This window comes from Sander lucioperca, chromosome 15 (genome assembly GCF_008315115.2).
Source record: "Sander lucioperca isolate FBNREF2018 chromosome 15, SLUC_FBN_1.2, whole genome shotgun sequence".
Lineage (NCBI taxonomy): Eukaryota > Metazoa > Chordata > Actinopteri > Perciformes > Percidae > Sander > Sander lucioperca.
In genome coordinates, this window is record NC_050187.1 from 10,473,784 (window position 1) to 10,492,411 (window position 18,628).

Sequence of the window (18,628 nt, forward strand, 5' to 3'; positions counted from 1 at the left end):
ATTCCTCAAATACTGACGCTTGGTCAGGACCCCTTGGCGTCACTTTTTAATACTGTTAGTACCCCCTTCGGCATCATTTTTCAATGTATTTGGTCAGGAGTCCTTGTCATTTTACAGCACCACCATCGAGCAGTTGCTCTGCCCAGTGCGTCCCATACAGACGCTAAAAGGGTGCATTGAGCATCGGTATCTGACACTGGTCTACTGACCAAACCTTACAGCCATTTTCCACCGGGCGTGTCTGCGCTGCGTTCCGGGCATGTCGCGACCCCCGCGAGCATTTAAGTCAATGCTTGATAATCCACCAGCAGTGCCACGTCCCAGAAGCGGGCTTGAAGCATCCCAGGCTTTTTCCACTTGGCAGAGACGCGCCAGGCCCCACGAGCAATTGCAGCCATTCAAGTCAATGCTTGATTTTCCACCAGACGTGCAACGGCGCGTCCCAGAAACATGCGTGAACTTGAAGCGGCTCTCCACTCCGCTAAAGATACATGCCAGGTCTATTTTCACGAGAGTCACGGGCCGTCCGGACAGTCAGGCAGGAAGTGCAACAGCGGGAATATCCAGTCAGTTTACCAAAACACAACTTCCAGTATAATATACTGTATGTCTCCTCTACAACACCACGGACAAGGACAGATTCATCTTGGAGGTGGAAAAAATATTAAGACAACACAGATCTTTTTTATCAGGACAGACGAAAAGAACGCCAGAAAAGAGAAGACATGGAGTTTAACTACAGTACAGTTGCTTGGAATGGAAGGTAGCTACTAGTTTAATAAACACATAATTGTTCTGTAAAGTACTCGTAGAAACAATAAAATCTGCAAGTCAGGCAGCAAGACGCTTCTGAAACGCTCCCGGTGTGGTATGGCGGAACGCAGCAAAGACGCGCCCAGTGGAAAATCGGGATTAGTATGTGACGAGTTGGAAGTGAGAACGGCTTGCTTTATTAGACATGAAAAATGTCTGTAAAGAAATAGTGTGACATCTTGGGAAATTGTGCTTATGAGAAGATTGATACCACTCGCAATTTAGCGTAGCTTAGCTTGGAAGCAGTGGGGAACAGCTAGCCTGGCTCTCTCTAAAGTTAAAATATACAACTACCAAAACCCTTTAAGGCTCACTAATGAACACTGTGTATCACGTTTGGGTAATCTGAAACAGAAATGTAAAACCTGCAATTAGATTTTTAGAGGGAGTTACATAGTGTAACACAATATCTACACAGCCTGTTTGTAGACATTGGAGAAGTCAATGGGCTTTATTCACAAAGAAAAAGTTACAGCACGTAACTCATAAAACCACAAATTTCCGTTTACTGTTTTTTTTTGGAACACAACACACGTTGGTAGGTATATATTTTTTTACTTTAGACGGAGCCAGGCTTCTCCTGCTGCTTCCATTCTTTATGCTAAGCTAAACTAATGATCTCCTGGCTTGCATTCTCATTCTCAGTTGCTCAACGTTAGCTTACATGCCCCTTATATATATATTATGGCCATTGGGTGGCATGGCAATGTCTACGGACGCACATTGACCCACTGAATCAGTATAATTTGTTCCTGTAAACAGTTGTTCTTGTAAGAACATAGACATTTTCAGCCAGTCCCCACTAATAGGCTCACAATCATTGGTTTCCACAATACTTTAAATCTAAAAACCCTAATTGACCTTAGTGCTCTTAAGCACCCATTCTGTGAAGCCCCTGGGAGAAATCATGATACCGGACCCTTAATGACCTGTTTAATTTAACACGCAAGCTCTTAACTGCTCCCCTCTAACCAGTAATGCTTTCAAAGAGTAGCAATAACACCTCAGTTACCATCTGATGTCATGAAAAAGCAAAAGGCTAAAATGTCTAGTCAGGGAATAAGGTCATAAAATGTCCTCTTAATGGCAACAGGAATAGCCTGAAACACATTATTCCTAAACATCTACAGCAGTTTCTTTAAAGCAGTTTAAAGTTGAATTCTAGAGAGTCCCATGAATGGTGACACCAATTTCAATCATACTTAATATGCCTGTATCATAATTATATCACTGTAATGCATAGATAATTGGAAGCATCCTGCACTGTAGGAATGGATATTTATTCTTCAATTTACCTGGACGTAAACCTCTTCAAATCAATGATGCACGTGGCATCCGTGGTGTCAAGTTTTTAAAGACTGTCAAAGGATGAAGAGGGAAAAGAAATGATCACTGCAATCTGATGACACAAAAGGAATGCTGGTGCATAAAACTTGCATATGTTGATGCCATTTCATGTGTAGGTATTTGTGACCTCAGCACTCTGTATGCTACTCTGTGATTTGGTCACACAGCTTACCCTAAGCACAACTTGTTTACCTTTAACCCAGCAGCTTTTTTTTTTAACTCTGCCTAAAGCATGAAAGTAAAACATGTTTGCCTGGGGCAAAACTATTTTCACTGACTGCACTGGCCTGCCATAGTTAGCACGGCAGGGAAAGAGAGAGAGAGAGAGAGAGAGAGAGAGAGAGAGAGAGAGAGAGAGAGATTTTGAGGTTTGTGAAGAGAACACTATGTGACTAAATCATGGACTAAGGTACAGAGTGCTCTGGTCACACACTGAGACGGGGACTGCGTCTGGAGATGAGGCTGATGAGAGTGAATCTAAACAGTGAAGAGCTGAGGGAACTGTAATATTACATACCTTTTTCCGTTATTGATATAAATATATGAATTAGTGCAGCTTTAAGATTTTTTTTGGAATGCACTTGATACTGTACTTCTAGTCTATATCGACAACAGTTCATTTACGCAATAGTTCCGGTCCCTCACTTTCCGCTTTCTTTGAATTAACTTTAAACTCCGGTCGCATCAAGCAACATTAACCGAAACCTCTGAACAACGTTACAGGCTTAAAATGGCAAGTTTTAAGGAACATTTGGATTTTGCAACAAGGTAGGCCTGCTTGGTTTGTTCGGGGAATGATTGTAAAGATTTTCAAAGAACATGTTTACGGCATTTACTCTATAACTGGGACGTTTTTGGATCGATCGGCGGGGATTTGCTGTGGACAAAATACACATGACGATACACTGGTAAGAGCAAATTATGTTTAACCATGTATCCAGCTCATTTAAATAGCTCATGTTACTGTATTGTGTGATAAGTTAACTTCAGTTAATATTGTATAAGGGGTTTTCTTCTGCGGGGCACAAATGTTCCACCAAAACAAGTTCCTTCCCGAGACTATTTTGCAGAGCCACCACTGCTGTGTCCGGAGCTTAGCACCGTCCAAGAATTTTGTGATTGGTTTAAAGAAATGCAAACAACCCCTGAGCGTTTATTCTCCTATCCAGGGATGTTGTGTGGACTAGACCAGTGGTTCCCAACTTGGGGTCCGGGCACCCCTCAGGGGGGCGGCAAAGATCGCAAGTCTTTATCTGGTTTGAGGGTGAGGTAAAAAAAAAAAAAAAGTGACATATTAAACAAATTATGATAATACACTAGAATATATAATGTATACAAAAGTCTGTGTATGTATATATATATATATATATATATATATATATATATATATTTGTTCTCGCTTAAAATTGTAGGCAGGCTACTTAGTAGGCCAAACCTCCTGGACCTCTTAACCTGTGACCCTTGCTGTCATCAGGTCAGCTGCTGGCTGCTATCATCCTCGGTTTTCCTGCCGCCACTGCATCACTATTTTATGAATGAAACATGGCGGAGAAACGTAAAAGTGCTGATAGTTACTCTGTGTCGAAAAAGAAAGTAAGGATCTATCTCGAGAGTTACCTCAACTTCGGTTTCGGGGGGGCTCAGCTTTTCTTAGACATGAGTAGGGGGGGCGCAAAGGAAAAAAGGTTGGAAACCACTGGACTAGACAGTATCTCTTGTCAAACAGTCCAGACTTCATTATCTTACATGCATATTTTAAGATCTTTCCTACTGATCAATCCTCATGTGAAACCGATTTTAAATAATACTGGTAGAAGTGATAAATGGATGTTCCTAGAATGTTTTTTCACCTTACACCTTTTGACCTAAACAATACCAGGAGGCTGTCTCATGGATGTATAAAAAGACATACAGACCTCCAGGCAGAACCTCCTTTATTTGTTATGAGAATTGCTCAGTGACGCTTGAAGCAAAAAAAGTTCTACTTCCATGTTTAAAATAAAACCCAGATGATAGGTGCTGCCTCCACACTATGGGGTCTATAGAGCAGGCGCACTAGAGACCTCTGGCTACCAGTTTAGCGCTCCATTAACTTGAATGGGAATTAGATGAGTTAATCGTGCGCCCCTTCTAGACTTTCCGAATCTTATTGGACCAAATGGATCAAATTTGAATCGTGAAATGAGTCTTTTCGCTGGGGTTGTGATGCTCAAAAAAATGTATCCACTGATTTACAGACATCTCTGTAAAAAACTAATAGTTGTTTTGGAAGTTGTATTTCCATTGGTTGGCCGTTATGTCAAATTGGCTTCAAAGCCCAGCGACTTCCTGGGGGCACCTCTGAAATAGTTACTCTAAGAAGCAGTCGCCATGCATCATGGGAATCCCTTGCCAGTCTGGTTCACCTCACCTTGTTAGGTAACTTAGAAAATGAGAGTGATATCACAATCAGCACTACTGTAGAGGTCAGTTGACTTCTACAGTATAAGCACTTGCAGTTGGGCTGAAGCTGCTAGCTGTCCTTATTAACATCCAGTGGATGTCTTAGCAGGGACACTGGCTGACTCATGTGAACAGCCAGTGCAGCTCCAAAGGGGGGCAATCAGATGAACATGCACACTGCATTCAGCTCCCTGGCAAGAGAGGTCTAATCTAGGCGTCGTGCCAAGCACATATATACGTATTGTAGGACTTCTACATGCCTATCTGAAAATAGATCACTTTAAATTGTACTGTCGGCATATTTGGTCATGTTTGTCATAACTGGCCTCGACAGTTTTAATGTTAGGAAGAAGAACTCTACTGGCCGGACTGTAAAGAATCTATTAAAAAAATAATAACCTGTCATGTACAATAAAACTTGCCACAGACAAAATGTGGTGAAATACATGTTAACATGAAAAGGTAATTAAAGGAGTTTAGGAGACTTCAGTTTTATATGAAATGTACAAAGGAGCCTCACAAGACAACTTAGTAACTTTGCATCAAACTTTGCTTGATTTCCTCATGAAAATCATAAAAAAGTGTGCCTTTACTTACAGTAGCATCAGAATTTCCCAGCACAGCTTATTCGCCACTGGAACAAATTCTGTTTTATCTACTGTAGGTTCATTTAGTCATCAGCTTGTGCCGGCTGATGGAAATGACAGTTGCCAGTGCAACCATCAATAAATCTAATCTGTAGCCTGTATCTGCAACTGCATTTTAAAGCCACATGATTCACATTCAGCACACCACAATCAAAGTAGTGGAGAAGGGGAGAGACAGTGTACTGTAGCACTCCTGCATATGTGGCCGAGCTTCTTCAACGACATTCCTCAGCTCGCTCCTTTAGATCTAATATGTTAAGTTTACTGTCTGTGCCACGTACACGGCCTAAGACCCGTGATGATCAATCTTTCTGTAGCATTGAGACTTTGAACGCTTTTCCTCCTTATTGCAGACATTTGCAGTCTGCAATTTCTGTCTGACTGACTTTTCTTTTTTTTTAAATAAATAAAGACCTACCTTTTTAAACCAGCGTATGGTTGACCTGTCTGAATTTTATTTTTGATGTATTACTTTGTAATGTTAATTGTGTATTGTGTTATTAATATGTATCATATTGTATGTTTTTATGTAAAGCACTTAAACTATTACTCTAAAAAAAAAAAAATACTAACTTACTTACTCTTACTTCACAAAATGTGCACTCACTGTGAATACCCTAAAATTAGGAAGTACTATATAAGATGAGTTAAATTAGTTTGTATTTGATTAAAAGTGGCCTTCATATCACATTGCCTAGATTGAAACACTACTCAAGCTCCAGTAGCAGATTTGTCTTCTGTCAATGTTACCACTGCCTGACCTTTTTAGTGCACCTGCCTTGAATAAAGCACTAATTAAGTGCCCCACAAGGCTGTCACATTTGCAAATGAATAGGTTGTTAAATCCAGTTATTTAGATATTTGGTGGGACACTATAAATCACCCAGTAGTGATCATAGGAGGCAAGTGTCAGCACACAGCAAAAATGCAAACTTGCTTTGAATAACGATGGTTTGTTTTACAGAGAAATGGCCCAAAATGGCAATATAGCTTAAACTTACAATGGAAGAAATTCAAAAGGAATTTATAAACGTGTTTCACGTGTGTAAGAACTGCACATAATCACTCTTTTCTGTGGGCTGCTGTCATATGCTGTAGTCGATCTTTATACAGTCAATGATGATTAGCCACAAAAAGTGTGTCTCAGTTACCCTGAGAAAAAGACCTGGACAGCACAATGTAAATGGCATGAAACACTGCAAGCCTCACATACCATACAGCATACCATAGGTGGCTAATGTATTTTTTAACATAGCCACGCACAGAAAATTGTACTCTCTGGATTCCATGTTTCAATTATTCATACACCATGCATTATTGAGAGACAGGCTAACACCCAACAACAACAGAAAAAAAAAAAACATCTCAGTATTCTTGCAGCAGCTTATGGCTACCTTCCTTCTACGCTGCTATAACTAGTTTGGTACTGGACAATGCTAATAAATACTGGAATAAACCAAGCAAGCAGGATCAAAATGGCCGAATCACGTTGCATTCCTTCCTAACATGAAAACTCTCAGTTACCTGTTTATTCATGAAGACATAGATGACTGGGTTGTAGACAGCAGCAGTCTTGGAAAAGAAGGCTGGGATGGAAGCCAGCCCGGGGTCAAGTTCGATGGTTGGATGAATTGTGACCAGTATGGAGAAGGCTGCGTACGGCGTCCATCCCACCATGTAGGCCACAATCATCACAACCACCATACGGGTCACCTGCCTCTCCGGCTTCTTGGCGCCAGCCAGACGACTATGAGATACCTGGAGGAAACAGAGAACCGTGACTAGCTTGCCAGTACTCTGTAATTTAACAGACGGTCTATTAGGATGTAGTCTATATCCACGACGTTCCATTTCCGGGATTGCTGCCGTTGCTGCCGGAAATTCCGCCGGATGTCCTTTTCGGCCGGATGTCCGTCACCTTCCCCTTTCTTTGTGTTGTAATTTTAAACTCCGGACGATTTCTGAGGACTATGGTTAACTGCTCCTCAGATCTCTGCAGGGTAAATCCAGACAGCCAGCTAGATTATCTGTCCAATCTGAGTTTTCTGTTGCACGACTAAAACAACTTTTGAACGTACACATGTTCCACCAAAACAAGTTCCTTCCCGAGGCTATTTTGCAGCGGCACCAGGCTCCGAGCCAATAAACCAGAGCATGTTTTTCTCCCATCCCGGAATGCTGTGTGGACTAGCCAGACCCTCCTCTGCATATCTTTAAGTGTCTTGTTTTGTCGGTCCAAAACGCAAAGATATTCAGTTTAATAACATATAAAAGAGAAAAACAGAAACAGAAAAGAGCAGAAAATCTCATATTTGAGAGGCTGAAAAGAGCGTTTTCTGCCATTTTTGCATGAAAAGTTACTTTAACGATTAATCAATTATCAAAATAGTTGGCGATTGACTAATCGATTAATCGACTAGTCGTTGCAGCTCTATTTACTTTCTGAAAGAAATATTTAATTTGTGTCGCATAATTCTGAGCCTTTAAAACAGCTCTTAGACTACCATGAGACACTAACAGCTTTAGATTAGCCATACTAATGAGTTTCCTTTTTTTAGGCAGGTCACCAGATGTTCTTGTTCAATGGTAGGGAGTCTCTCAGATACATAACTTTCTTGAATGAAGAATTTATTTACTAAAATAAAATAAAAACTCCACAGGGAACCTTTCATTTGGCATCAAAATGTTCCTGCACAGCTTGATTGTTACTGATAAAGCCCTTATTGCAGCTATACTGTACTTCCACTTAATGTACTTTGGGTGTATTTACAGAAAGCAAAGGCATCAAAAATGTGCATCTGGAACCCTATTAAATAGGGATTTACCCATTTTGAAAGCAACCTCCATGACACCAAACTGTCCCACCTAAAAGTGGAGTCTGCAACTCTAAAGAAAGATTGTTGATATTTGAACTCAACACCCAAACGAATACACCCTTCTTGTCAGTGCTCTTTTAGAACGATAGCATGTGCCAGATTTACCCTCTCGCTCCCACTGTCTTTCTCTTTATATGTCCATGCCTTTGCCCTGTCCTGTGCACGAGCATGAACGGAATAGATGTGTGTCACCAGGGCATGAAGTTAACTTTTTTGACCACCAGCCACTGTGGCAGGTGGATTTTTAAATCCACCTGCCACAGGGACTTTTTACCAGCCACTTTTTTTTTGCGTCATAAAGGTGAAAAACAGGAATTGCTGTGACTCTATGATCCTGTCCTGTCCTATTGATGGTAGCCCGCCTTGATAATCCTGCATAGGGGCCCGGTGTTGGCTCGTTATGCCACTGCATATAAGAGATGAGATGACTGACAAAATCAGGAGTAGCCTACGCGCACCACAACAACAACCAAACACTGGTGAATGCGCACCATAACACATGAATGTTTTTTTGTATAGTTCTTAAAAATAAAAAAATAAATAAAAAGGAAACTTGTTTTGGGGAGAATAATACTTATTACTATTAATTCATTATTCTGGGCTGAGATTTTCTAGGAACTTTACCAAAAAGGCTCAGGATGCTGCAAATGTTGGTAAAATATGAAAAAGGCTGGTGGATTTAAGACACAAAATAATTTATTGGATGAATCAAATATGAACATATCTGTCATTGTCAGTGGCTTGTTAATCTTTACATTGTTAGTTAATTTCCTATCCTGGCCTGGGACACACATTCATATGGTTTGATAAAGTACTTATTGGACTTTAACTTATCATTGCACTTACAATAACGTAGCTGTCCTCAATTTAGGTCATCCTGTACGTCTCATCTGCGTTTTTTCCTGCATCCACCATGTGCGTTTGTGTGTGTGTGTGTGTGTGTCTGTGCGTGCGTGTGTTTGTGTGTCTGTGTATGTGATTGTGTGTGCGCGTCAGTCGCGGGGGAAACGGAGCAGTCCCGCCCGCTGCAGCCGACAATTTGAAACAGCAGCGCTGACTTTAGAGTGAAGAAATGTTCCAGCGTACATTGATGTTAAAATGTCTACATGTTGGCAGGACGGTCTGAAATGTTTTGCACGGTCTTTCGCTGTATGTTTTGTTGGTAAATGTGAGATGTTCGAGTCACATACACGTCTCGTCTTCATATCAGAAACTAGGAAATTAATTTGACCCGTTCTCACTTCCGCTTGGTCAGTGGCTGCACGTGGGATGCTGGGATTGTGTGAGTAATGCAAATGCGATAGGGGGCCCCGGCTGTCAATCAATGTCTTCTAGTGATGCGGGCCCCTGATTGGACCAGGCCTGTAAGCAACCGCGTACCCTGCTACCGATAGTTACGAGTCTGAATCACTCAATTCTCATTGGCTACCCGCCAATGTGGCAGGTAGATTGACAGTTTCACCCGCCAATCACAAAAGTTACCCGCATTTGGCGGGTGGGCGGGTGCCAATTTCATGCCCTGTGTGTCACTCAGTCTGGGCTACATAGTTTGTTTCCCATTTAAAGAGTTACGGGGCATTCAGACCAAGAAAAGTGATCCAGCGATTTTCCGCAAGGTGGTGCGGTGGGGGGAGTTTCAATGAAATGGCCCATTTGTGTGATGTCCTGTTGTGTTCTTAAACCCCCCAACAAAGCACAAGTACACTTTATATTTCACAATTACTGTTTTCCATCAGATCGATAGATTTCGACATTTCTGACCGCACTTGAAGGCATCTTTATTTCACAGGAGAGAAAGAAAACAGACAAGCGAGACATAGCGAGTGCTTTGTTGTTGCAGGAAACATTCAGCTATTACACAAACTCCTGGGCAGTTCAGTGCTTGTGTTTCGTGTTTTACACTCCATAGTGTTTTAAAACTTTCTTGTGGCAGCGGTAGAGGCAGTGATGTTTCCTGTTTCCTGCGCAAGGGGGTAGGCGAGCATCCACAAAGTGTACCTCCTATGGAGCCATTTTGTTGCTAACAACCATCACCTGCCGTTAGCATTCCATTGACTGCCATTCATTTTGGCGCCACTTTGACAGCGAATAACTTTACATCTGAAGCGTTTAAAGACTCTTTTTGTCCATTGTTTATTTCTAAAGAAACTCGACAATGTATAAAAGGCTCCATTACCTCGTATCTCAAGTTATGGCTTCGTAGCAGGCGTTTTTGTAAAAATAGGCTAACGATTGTGTCATAACCACGCGACTTTCTGTCGCATAGTAGACAAATTACCGTACAGTACAGTACTTACATTAGCTGTTTCAGTTTAATTACTAATGTTAACTAGCATTTTAGTTAGCAATAATTAGCCTGTGTCTATCTTATATCCTAACATATACCTACGCTCTCCGTCTCTGCAAGATTGGGAATGATTGAGATTTTTCTTGGCACAGCTACCAGAAGACTTCCAACTTTCAGACAGGTTGCTCACGTCACAGCTACGTCGGCAAGCTCAGTTTGAGGCTGCGTAGTAATGCTCAGCCCTCACCAGAAAAGTGCTTCTAATAGACTTCACTGGTCTCAGTGGACCCCCCATTCAAAATGAATGGAAATACCTGCGTTTTTGGCGGAACGTTGGACGGCCAACAGATTCTTTTTCAGCACGCACACAGAACAAACAGTTAGTGGACCTTGAGGAGATATTCACTTAATTTCACAAAAAGTGTATAGGAAAAAAAAATTGCAGACTCCACCTTTAATGGTTCCAATGTGTGGCCTTTAGAATGCTCTTTTGGATGCATGCATGAGAAATCAAAATGGAGTAAACTTACAGTTCAGGTACAAGCATGTTTCTTTATACAGTAGCATATCAACTGCTGTTACTTTTCAAAACCACAACATTCACAATACCGCAGGTTTACTACCATGGTCAGAGAAGTGGGAAAGGGAAGAAGCATACCAGGAACAAACGACTAAAAAGCAGGTTTTAAGAAACTTACATCAAATGTCAGTAGCTACAAACTGACCAATACCTGATATTTCCCAGTGGTGTAGTCTACGTGATATGCAGGTATACGCAGTATATCCACTAAGAAAGCTCCAGGATTTCCATATACCCACTTAAAAATGCCCAATGACACGTAACAACTAGTGCTGTCAGTTAAACGCGTTATTAACGTTAGAAAAACTACAACACCAAATCGGATATAGCTAGACCGGAAACAAAACAACAGGCACGCCGCACACACTTGTTTGGGCTTGCGAGCCGGCCAAAGAGTAGTAGGCTACCGTTACCTTTTGAGTGGATGGCGAGTGTGAGACGCCGAAATGGATGCCAATAAGATTCTGAATGGAAAGTTTACTTTTAAAAAGTTGTCGAGGGGGACAGTAGTTTCATGTGGTTTAGGACTGTGTTGTTTGTATCGTTTTTTTGACTGTTTTTGTCATTTGGGACATTGTCCACCCCCTTTTCTGTCCAGGAGAATTGTTACATTCCTTATTAGAAAAACGTAAAGGTTACAAATGTCCTGCTGTGGCAACCGGTTTTTGGACCATTTTGTTTGTACTGTATAAGTAAAGTGTTAGTGTTACATCTCAGTTAGGTTAGGTACTTGTAGGAATTGTGCAATAATGACAGATTCACACATTTTTCTTTTGTTTACAGTAAAAAAATAATAAACAATTACAAATCTTAAAGTCAAGTTCATAAAGTAACTTTCTTTGCATTCATTTGATTCCCAATTAAGATACACTGGTTCACACAGTTCTGAAATGCAAAATAATAGAATTTTATTCATGTGATAAAACATGCGATTAATCGTGATTAACTATAGAAATTTGGCGATTAATCGCGATTAATAAAATTAATCGTTTGACAGCCCTAGTAATAACATACTTTGCATTGTAATTTTGATATATTTTGAATTGTCATCTGTTTTTTTCTTCTTCACATAGGCTAAATAAAGGTATTTCCACCGCAAATTGGTGCATAAAAGTGTGTCAGAATGCAGGAAATGAAGTCATTGATGCCTCCCCAAAAGGCCCATTCTGGCCCATACGTATACAGTACAGTATACCCACTACAATACATTAGACTACACCACTGATATTTCCTGTAATAAAATCCCCAAATCAGTGTACTATTTTCAACAAACTGCTGTAATAATCCTCCCATCAGCACACTACTGAAGGCCGATTTCTTCCACTTTGCCTTCCTGGTCTCTGCTGCTGACTTCAAAGTTTCTGTCTCTCTAAACATATTGGAACATTTTCAAACTAAAACAGATGTACCTTTATGTATGTACATACCTATCATTTAGCACTCATACTGGTAATCTTTAAACATCTTTTAAACAATTACACAACTACCCATTCATACAGTGGTGTAGTCAAATGTATTGTAGTGGGTATACTGTACTGTATATATATATTGGCCAGAATCTACTGCATATCATAGTGGGGGGTCTGGGTGTCCTCCCCCAGGGAAGTTTTGAGCATCAACAACTTCATTTCCTGCATTCTGATACACTTTTATGCACCAGTTTATGGTGGAAATACCGTTATTTAGCCTATGTGAAGATGAAAAACACAGAAGACATTTCAAAATATATTTAAATCATAATGGAAAGTATGTTGTTGCGTGTCATTGGGCATTTTTAAGTGGGTATATGGAAATCGTGGAGCTGTCTTAGTGGGTATACTGCGTATACCTGTGTATCACGTAGACTACACCACTGCATTCATATCACCAGCTAGAGCTGGGCAATATGGAAAAAATCAAATATCAAGATATTTTTGGCTAAATACATCAATTTCGATGTTGCAGCGATATTGTAGGGTTGACAATTGATGCTTTTACAAAATATTTTCGCAATGACAGTATAGATAAATAATCATCAATAATGTGAAAACAATGACTAAGTGGGTAAAGGCAAATAATAAAACAGCTAGTAAGTCTGGTAAGTTCAGAAAAGTACATCACTTTACTATATTGCAGCCTTTAAAACCAGGAAAAGACAACACTTGTTGTCACGATATTACGCTATTTAGCCTCGTATATCGATGTCAATATAATATCAGTATATTGCCCAGCCCTACCACCAGCCCCCTTGATGTTTCTGATTGGTTTAAAGAAATAATTTGACATTTAGGGAAACACACTTTTTTTCTTAAAATGACTGAAAGTCTGAGCTGCATTTATAAATGAATGATTTCCATGTGTGTTGTGTCAAAACTCATACTGACCTTCCTGAGCTTCTGCAGGAGCTTTCCATAGCAGAAAAATATTACTCCAAGAGGCAGAATGAAACAGGTGATGAAGAAAACGATGATGTAGCTGTGATCGAGCGTGCTGGTTGAATACCTGTTCAGAGGTGGAGAACAACAATGTTTAAATTCGCTTTAAACTGGGTACAAAACATACATGTAAACCTGACCAGAATACAGTTTACAACCGATAATTGTTTGCTTACAATAAATGTAGTGACACGTAGTGAACGATCAATAACAATAGATATAGATCAATCAATAGATTGATGCAAACAGCAGACCATTTGTTTGAAAACACGTGTCCCTTTAAGAACAAAATGGTTAACAATCCAATCATTTCCCAGCTAGGAGGTAAATGTTATTTTGACATTCAGAAGCTTTTATCTGGCTAAAGAGAAAGATGACAGTTTTGCATCTCATTTGAGCTTTAGTTAAAAGGGAAATTTCACAGCTGAGACAAATCTGTGACACAATTAGGGTCCCGGAGGCCACTAATTTATTCAAATTATGTCATTTCCATGAGAATACCTACTGCCATCGGATGAATTAATAATCGGATTAATGTGTAACAAACTACCTGAAAGACCGTGGCGTGTGAGTAAGTGTGTGTACCTATATATTCACTCACCGCAGTCCTTGTTGAACAAAGTGTGGCCTGCACACATCGATTCACACTTTATTCCTCATGATTTTATTGGCATTTGGTGACACACATGCAAAATAGTACTTTATAATGCATTAAGATCTCCTCGGTTTGTTCAAATTGCTTTTTTGAGCAAAACAAATCACTGAGGCCAGTGGGCGGTGCCATGCTGTGGTTAAAAGACAGCATAGTTGTGAGGGATTTGTTAGGTATATCTGCACAAAATAAAACACTCAGGGATGCTGCTAGAAATTCTGCTCACACAAGGCTCTGATATTGGAATTATCTGTAATCCGTGATATGTTCTAGGACCCTTGTGCAGCTCTGGGCCCCTGGAATCATTCAGCTTGTCTCCCTTCATTCAGTGCCCCTGAAAGCAGGACATGAAAATACAGTGCTTTTTTGTTTTCTAATTGCACCCCTACAGACAGCCATGCACCATTTGGTTGTGCTCAAGTGGCTCCACCTGGACTCAACACATCTGCCCTCTGTTTTATTAAAATATACTCTATTCCTGTGGCTACCTCGTGCCATTAGGTTTGTTTCTATGGCCCCTTCCGTGTGCAGAAAACACCATAACCGGTCTTTGGTCTGTAGATGTACAGTACATAGTTGCATTTGTTCATTCAATCTAAGGTGACATTTCAGGTGTATGACTGAATAGGTCAGAAAATGAAACATTCGGTTCCCCCAGCAGCTCAGTCCCGGCGTCATGATGAAGGGACTCGGGGGACAAATACAGTAGGTTATCATCCTGCTATACCTATTTCTACTTTTTTTTTTCATCCTGCGGTTGGCAGTATAGTGGCGTTTTGACTAGATGCGAACAGTTCCCAGCCCTACGTTGTCCATGTGTTTTGAGCATCATGGCCATAATATGAAATAGAAATAGGAATATTTGGGGCAGATTGCCAGGTCAGTGAGATCACCACCTAAAATTGGTCTGGTGGTAGGTTTAATGAAATTGATTCATTTAAATGTGTACACCATGTCATTTTCTGCTGCTAGGGGTCTCTCAATCAAAACAATAACAAAAGACGTCATTGCTGTCAGGTTCTCCTGGTTAGAATTCCTTCAGTGTTTATTGTTCAGGAGGTTTTTACAGGGAGACAAATTATGCGCAGAGGTCTCCTCCTCTTCAAAACAGTCCAAGTGATATAAATCGGATTGAAAAGTCAATCATGACTGGCAGACCCTAACGCTGATGCCTGCTCAAAGCGGATATGACGCCATTGACAGGCGACGGCGACTAAATGACACAGACCATGTCCTTGAATAAAATTACAGATTTCTCTAGGTTTGAACATTGTTAGAAACATTTGGCATAAGTTCAACAAAATATAAAACATGGGTGTAGTCATTTTTAGATATTTTTAATATGAAAAGAAGTTACATCTTTAACCATGCAAAGACTCTAAAACTTATTGGGACTTTAGTTTATTCCCCGTATCCCCCAGAGTTAGACAAGTCAATACATACCCTTCTCATCTCCGTGCGTGTTGTAACTCTGTCTGACGCCCCCAGCGCTAGCTAAGCCTAGCACAGATCCTGGAGGTAACCGGTTCCAACTAGCCTACTGCTCTGAATAAGTGACAACAACATGTTCCTATTTACATGTTGTGATTTGTATAGTCACAGGGTGTACAAATAACAAGATCATATGAGACACAGCCATCTTCTAACCGTATACAAACTGGGAACTATATTCTCAGAAGGCGAAGCACTGCTACTTCTGCTACTTGGGCGGAGTGATTTGCTAGCAGCACCTGATGCCCTGTGGTGAGGAGCAGAGAGTTCGCCTGGAGTTCGCTCAGAGTAAATAGAGTATAGAGTCAACAATTACTAGATAGTAAAAGCATAGTGACTTTGTTATTTGTACACCCTGTGACTATACAAATCACAACATGTAAACAGGAACATGTTGGCGTTATTTTGTCACTTATTGGGAGCAGTAGTCTAGTTGGAACCGGTTACCTCCAGGATCTGTGCTAGGCTTAGCTCAGACAGAGTTACAACACGCACAGAGATGAGAAGGGTATGTATGGACTTATCTAACTCTGGGGGTTATGGTGAATAAGCTAAAGTCCCAATAAGTTGGCGTGTTCCTTTAAGGGTATTAAGTACTTAAAAAGAAAAGATGTTCAGATCATTTTGTCTTTTTTTCTGCTAATCCCATGCAGCTCTCTCGCTTTCCCTCAGAACTGGGGGACAGCGCCGTGTTCTGGCCCTAATCAAATAACTTAAACGTATCTGTGTCCATCATGCCAAACCAGATAACAAGCTTCAAATATTCTATGGGAGAAAACTTCAAAGGTGTTTCATTACTGGTGTATCATGACACTGGTATCTCTGCCAACATTTCTGTTGTTTTTGCTATTTTTCTAAATGGCACGCAATACAACCCTTCTTGGCGCCGGGCCCGCAGCATCTCCATCTTTTGGTCAGGAGGCCAAAGTAATTTCACATTCAGTGACTTAATGAGCCATTTCGGCATTTAAATTGTCTCCAAGAGTGCTGTCGCCAGCCAAACTGTCATTTTTGATGAGGTGTATCACATGAACCAGTCCGACCGATTTATTACCAACAACCTGTCAAAGTAAATCTCCTCATTTAAACTGGGAGGCAACACTGACTTTTTGGGAGGTCTTTTTTTTTTTTTAACACTACCACTGGGCGACACCAAAATATAAAACGTTAAAATCCTTTCTTTGGGAGCCCAGATAGCTCAGTTGGTAGAGTGGGAACCCATATATAGAGGTTTACTCCTCGACACAGCGGGGCCCGGGTATGACTCTGACCTGCAGCCCTTTGCTGCACGTCATTTATTCTCTCTCTCCCCTTTCAAGTCTTCAGCTGTCCTGTTAAAAATAAAGGCCGAAAATGCCCAAAAAATCTTTAAAGGGGTGTATAAGTGATTATATAGGGTATTTTACACTGTTCCTTAAGGTCTCCTAATAGGGTGTGTAACATTGGTTGGGCTGAAAATTGCCCAAATGCTATTTTATTAGGCCCTTAACTACCTTGTGAATATGGCTGTATTTGGAACAAGAGCTTTTCTTCCAAATATGGTATGCTCATGAATATTTAGATGAGCTGCGCGCTGATTTGTTTGAGCGAACCACCTAGAAACACATTGGAGACGAGACAGCAGGTCTCATATTTCAGACACTGCAAAGTTATACATTGTTTGTCTGCTATTTAGTTATTAAATTCACTTCTGAGACTTTTTAAAGCGATAAATCAAGGTCAAGGTCAAGGTAAACTTTATTATCCCACAAGGGGAAATTCATGTGGTCATTCATTACGCGTCCTTGTCACAACATATTCTCTAAACATATAGACACCACAGACAAGCCAATAAGCATGTATAGAGAAGAGAATAATACTACAGAAATGACAATGACAGAAATCAACAATAACAATACAAAAAAAATAAACAATACTACAAAAAAGACAAAGACAATCCGACGTCTGACATTTACGATATGAAAAGAAAAAAAAACTATAAAATTATCATCAGGTAGCTAAACATTTTAAAAATAATAAGAAAAATTAAGATCTACCATCCAGTTAAAGTGCCAGTGCGGAATTAAAGTGCCTGTGATGTGCTTGGTCATTATACAGTCTAATCGCTGTAGGCACAAATGATTTATTGTACCTTTCTGTTCTAATTCTCTGTTGTAAAATTCTACCAGTTGACCTATTGCTTCTCATAAATTTATGGTGAAGAGGGTGAGTGGGGTCATTAAGGATTTGGTCAGTCTTTTTTAAGATAAGCTCATTGTACAACTGAGCTGCCGACACCTGGTCAATTCCGATGATCCTACTGGCCATCTTGATCAATCGCTGCAATCTCTTTTGGTCCTTAACATGCATGTTACCAAACACACAGATAAGGCCAAAAGACAGAACACTCTGGAGGATACTTTTGTAAAACATTACAAGGATGTGTCTGTCTAATCTAAAAGTGTTTAGTTTCCTAAGGAAAAACATCCGCTGGTGCATTTTCTTAGTTTTATTCAGTGCACATACATTAAAAGTTAATTTAGAGTCAATTTCAACTCCCAAATATTTGTAGGTTGAGACTCTCTCTACTAGTTCACCATTGATCTTAGAGGGGGGGGGCTGTAATTCTATTTTTGTTAAAATCTATGACCATCTCTTTTGTTTTCTTCACATTTATTTCAAGGAAATTATCAGAACACCACTGAGTAAAACCCTGTAATTCCCTCTGGAATTCATTCACAGAAGAAATGTCAGATTTTAAAAAACCAACCAGTGCTGTGTCGTCAGCGTATTTAAAATAAGTGTGGGCTGAAGAGGATGCTTGACAGTTATTGGTGTACAATGTATATAAAATAGGTGACAGAACGCACCCTTGTGGTGCCCCTGTGTTTATAATTTTTGAGGATGATATACATGAGTTAAATCTGACTTGCTGACTGCGGTTTGTCAAGAAGTCAAAAATCCATGAGATCAATTGGGGATTTACTCCCAAATGCACCAATTTTCTCACCAGAAGGTGGGGTTGGATTGTGTTAAAAGCGCTGCTGAAGTCAATGAACACAATCTTGACCAGGCTCTTAGCATGCTCAAGGTGCTCCTG

General features: G+C 40.3%; 1 protein-coding gene across 1 annotated transcript in view; it reads right to left on the minus strand.

The window, feature by feature from the left end:
• valopa (vertebrate ancient long opsin a) overlaps positions 1–18,628 on the minus strand; it is a 35,771-nt gene that overhangs the window by 432 nt on the left and 16,711 nt on the right. Inside the window, exons 3-4 of the mRNA XM_031284322.2 lie at positions 13,356–13,473; positions 6,774–7,007 (exon numbers count right to left, since the gene is read on the minus strand). Of these exons, the coding sequence (XP_031140182.1) occupies positions 6,774–7,007; positions 13,356–13,473 (352 nt within the window). The remainder of the gene's footprint in view (positions 1–6,773; positions 7,008–13,355; positions 13,474–18,628) is intronic.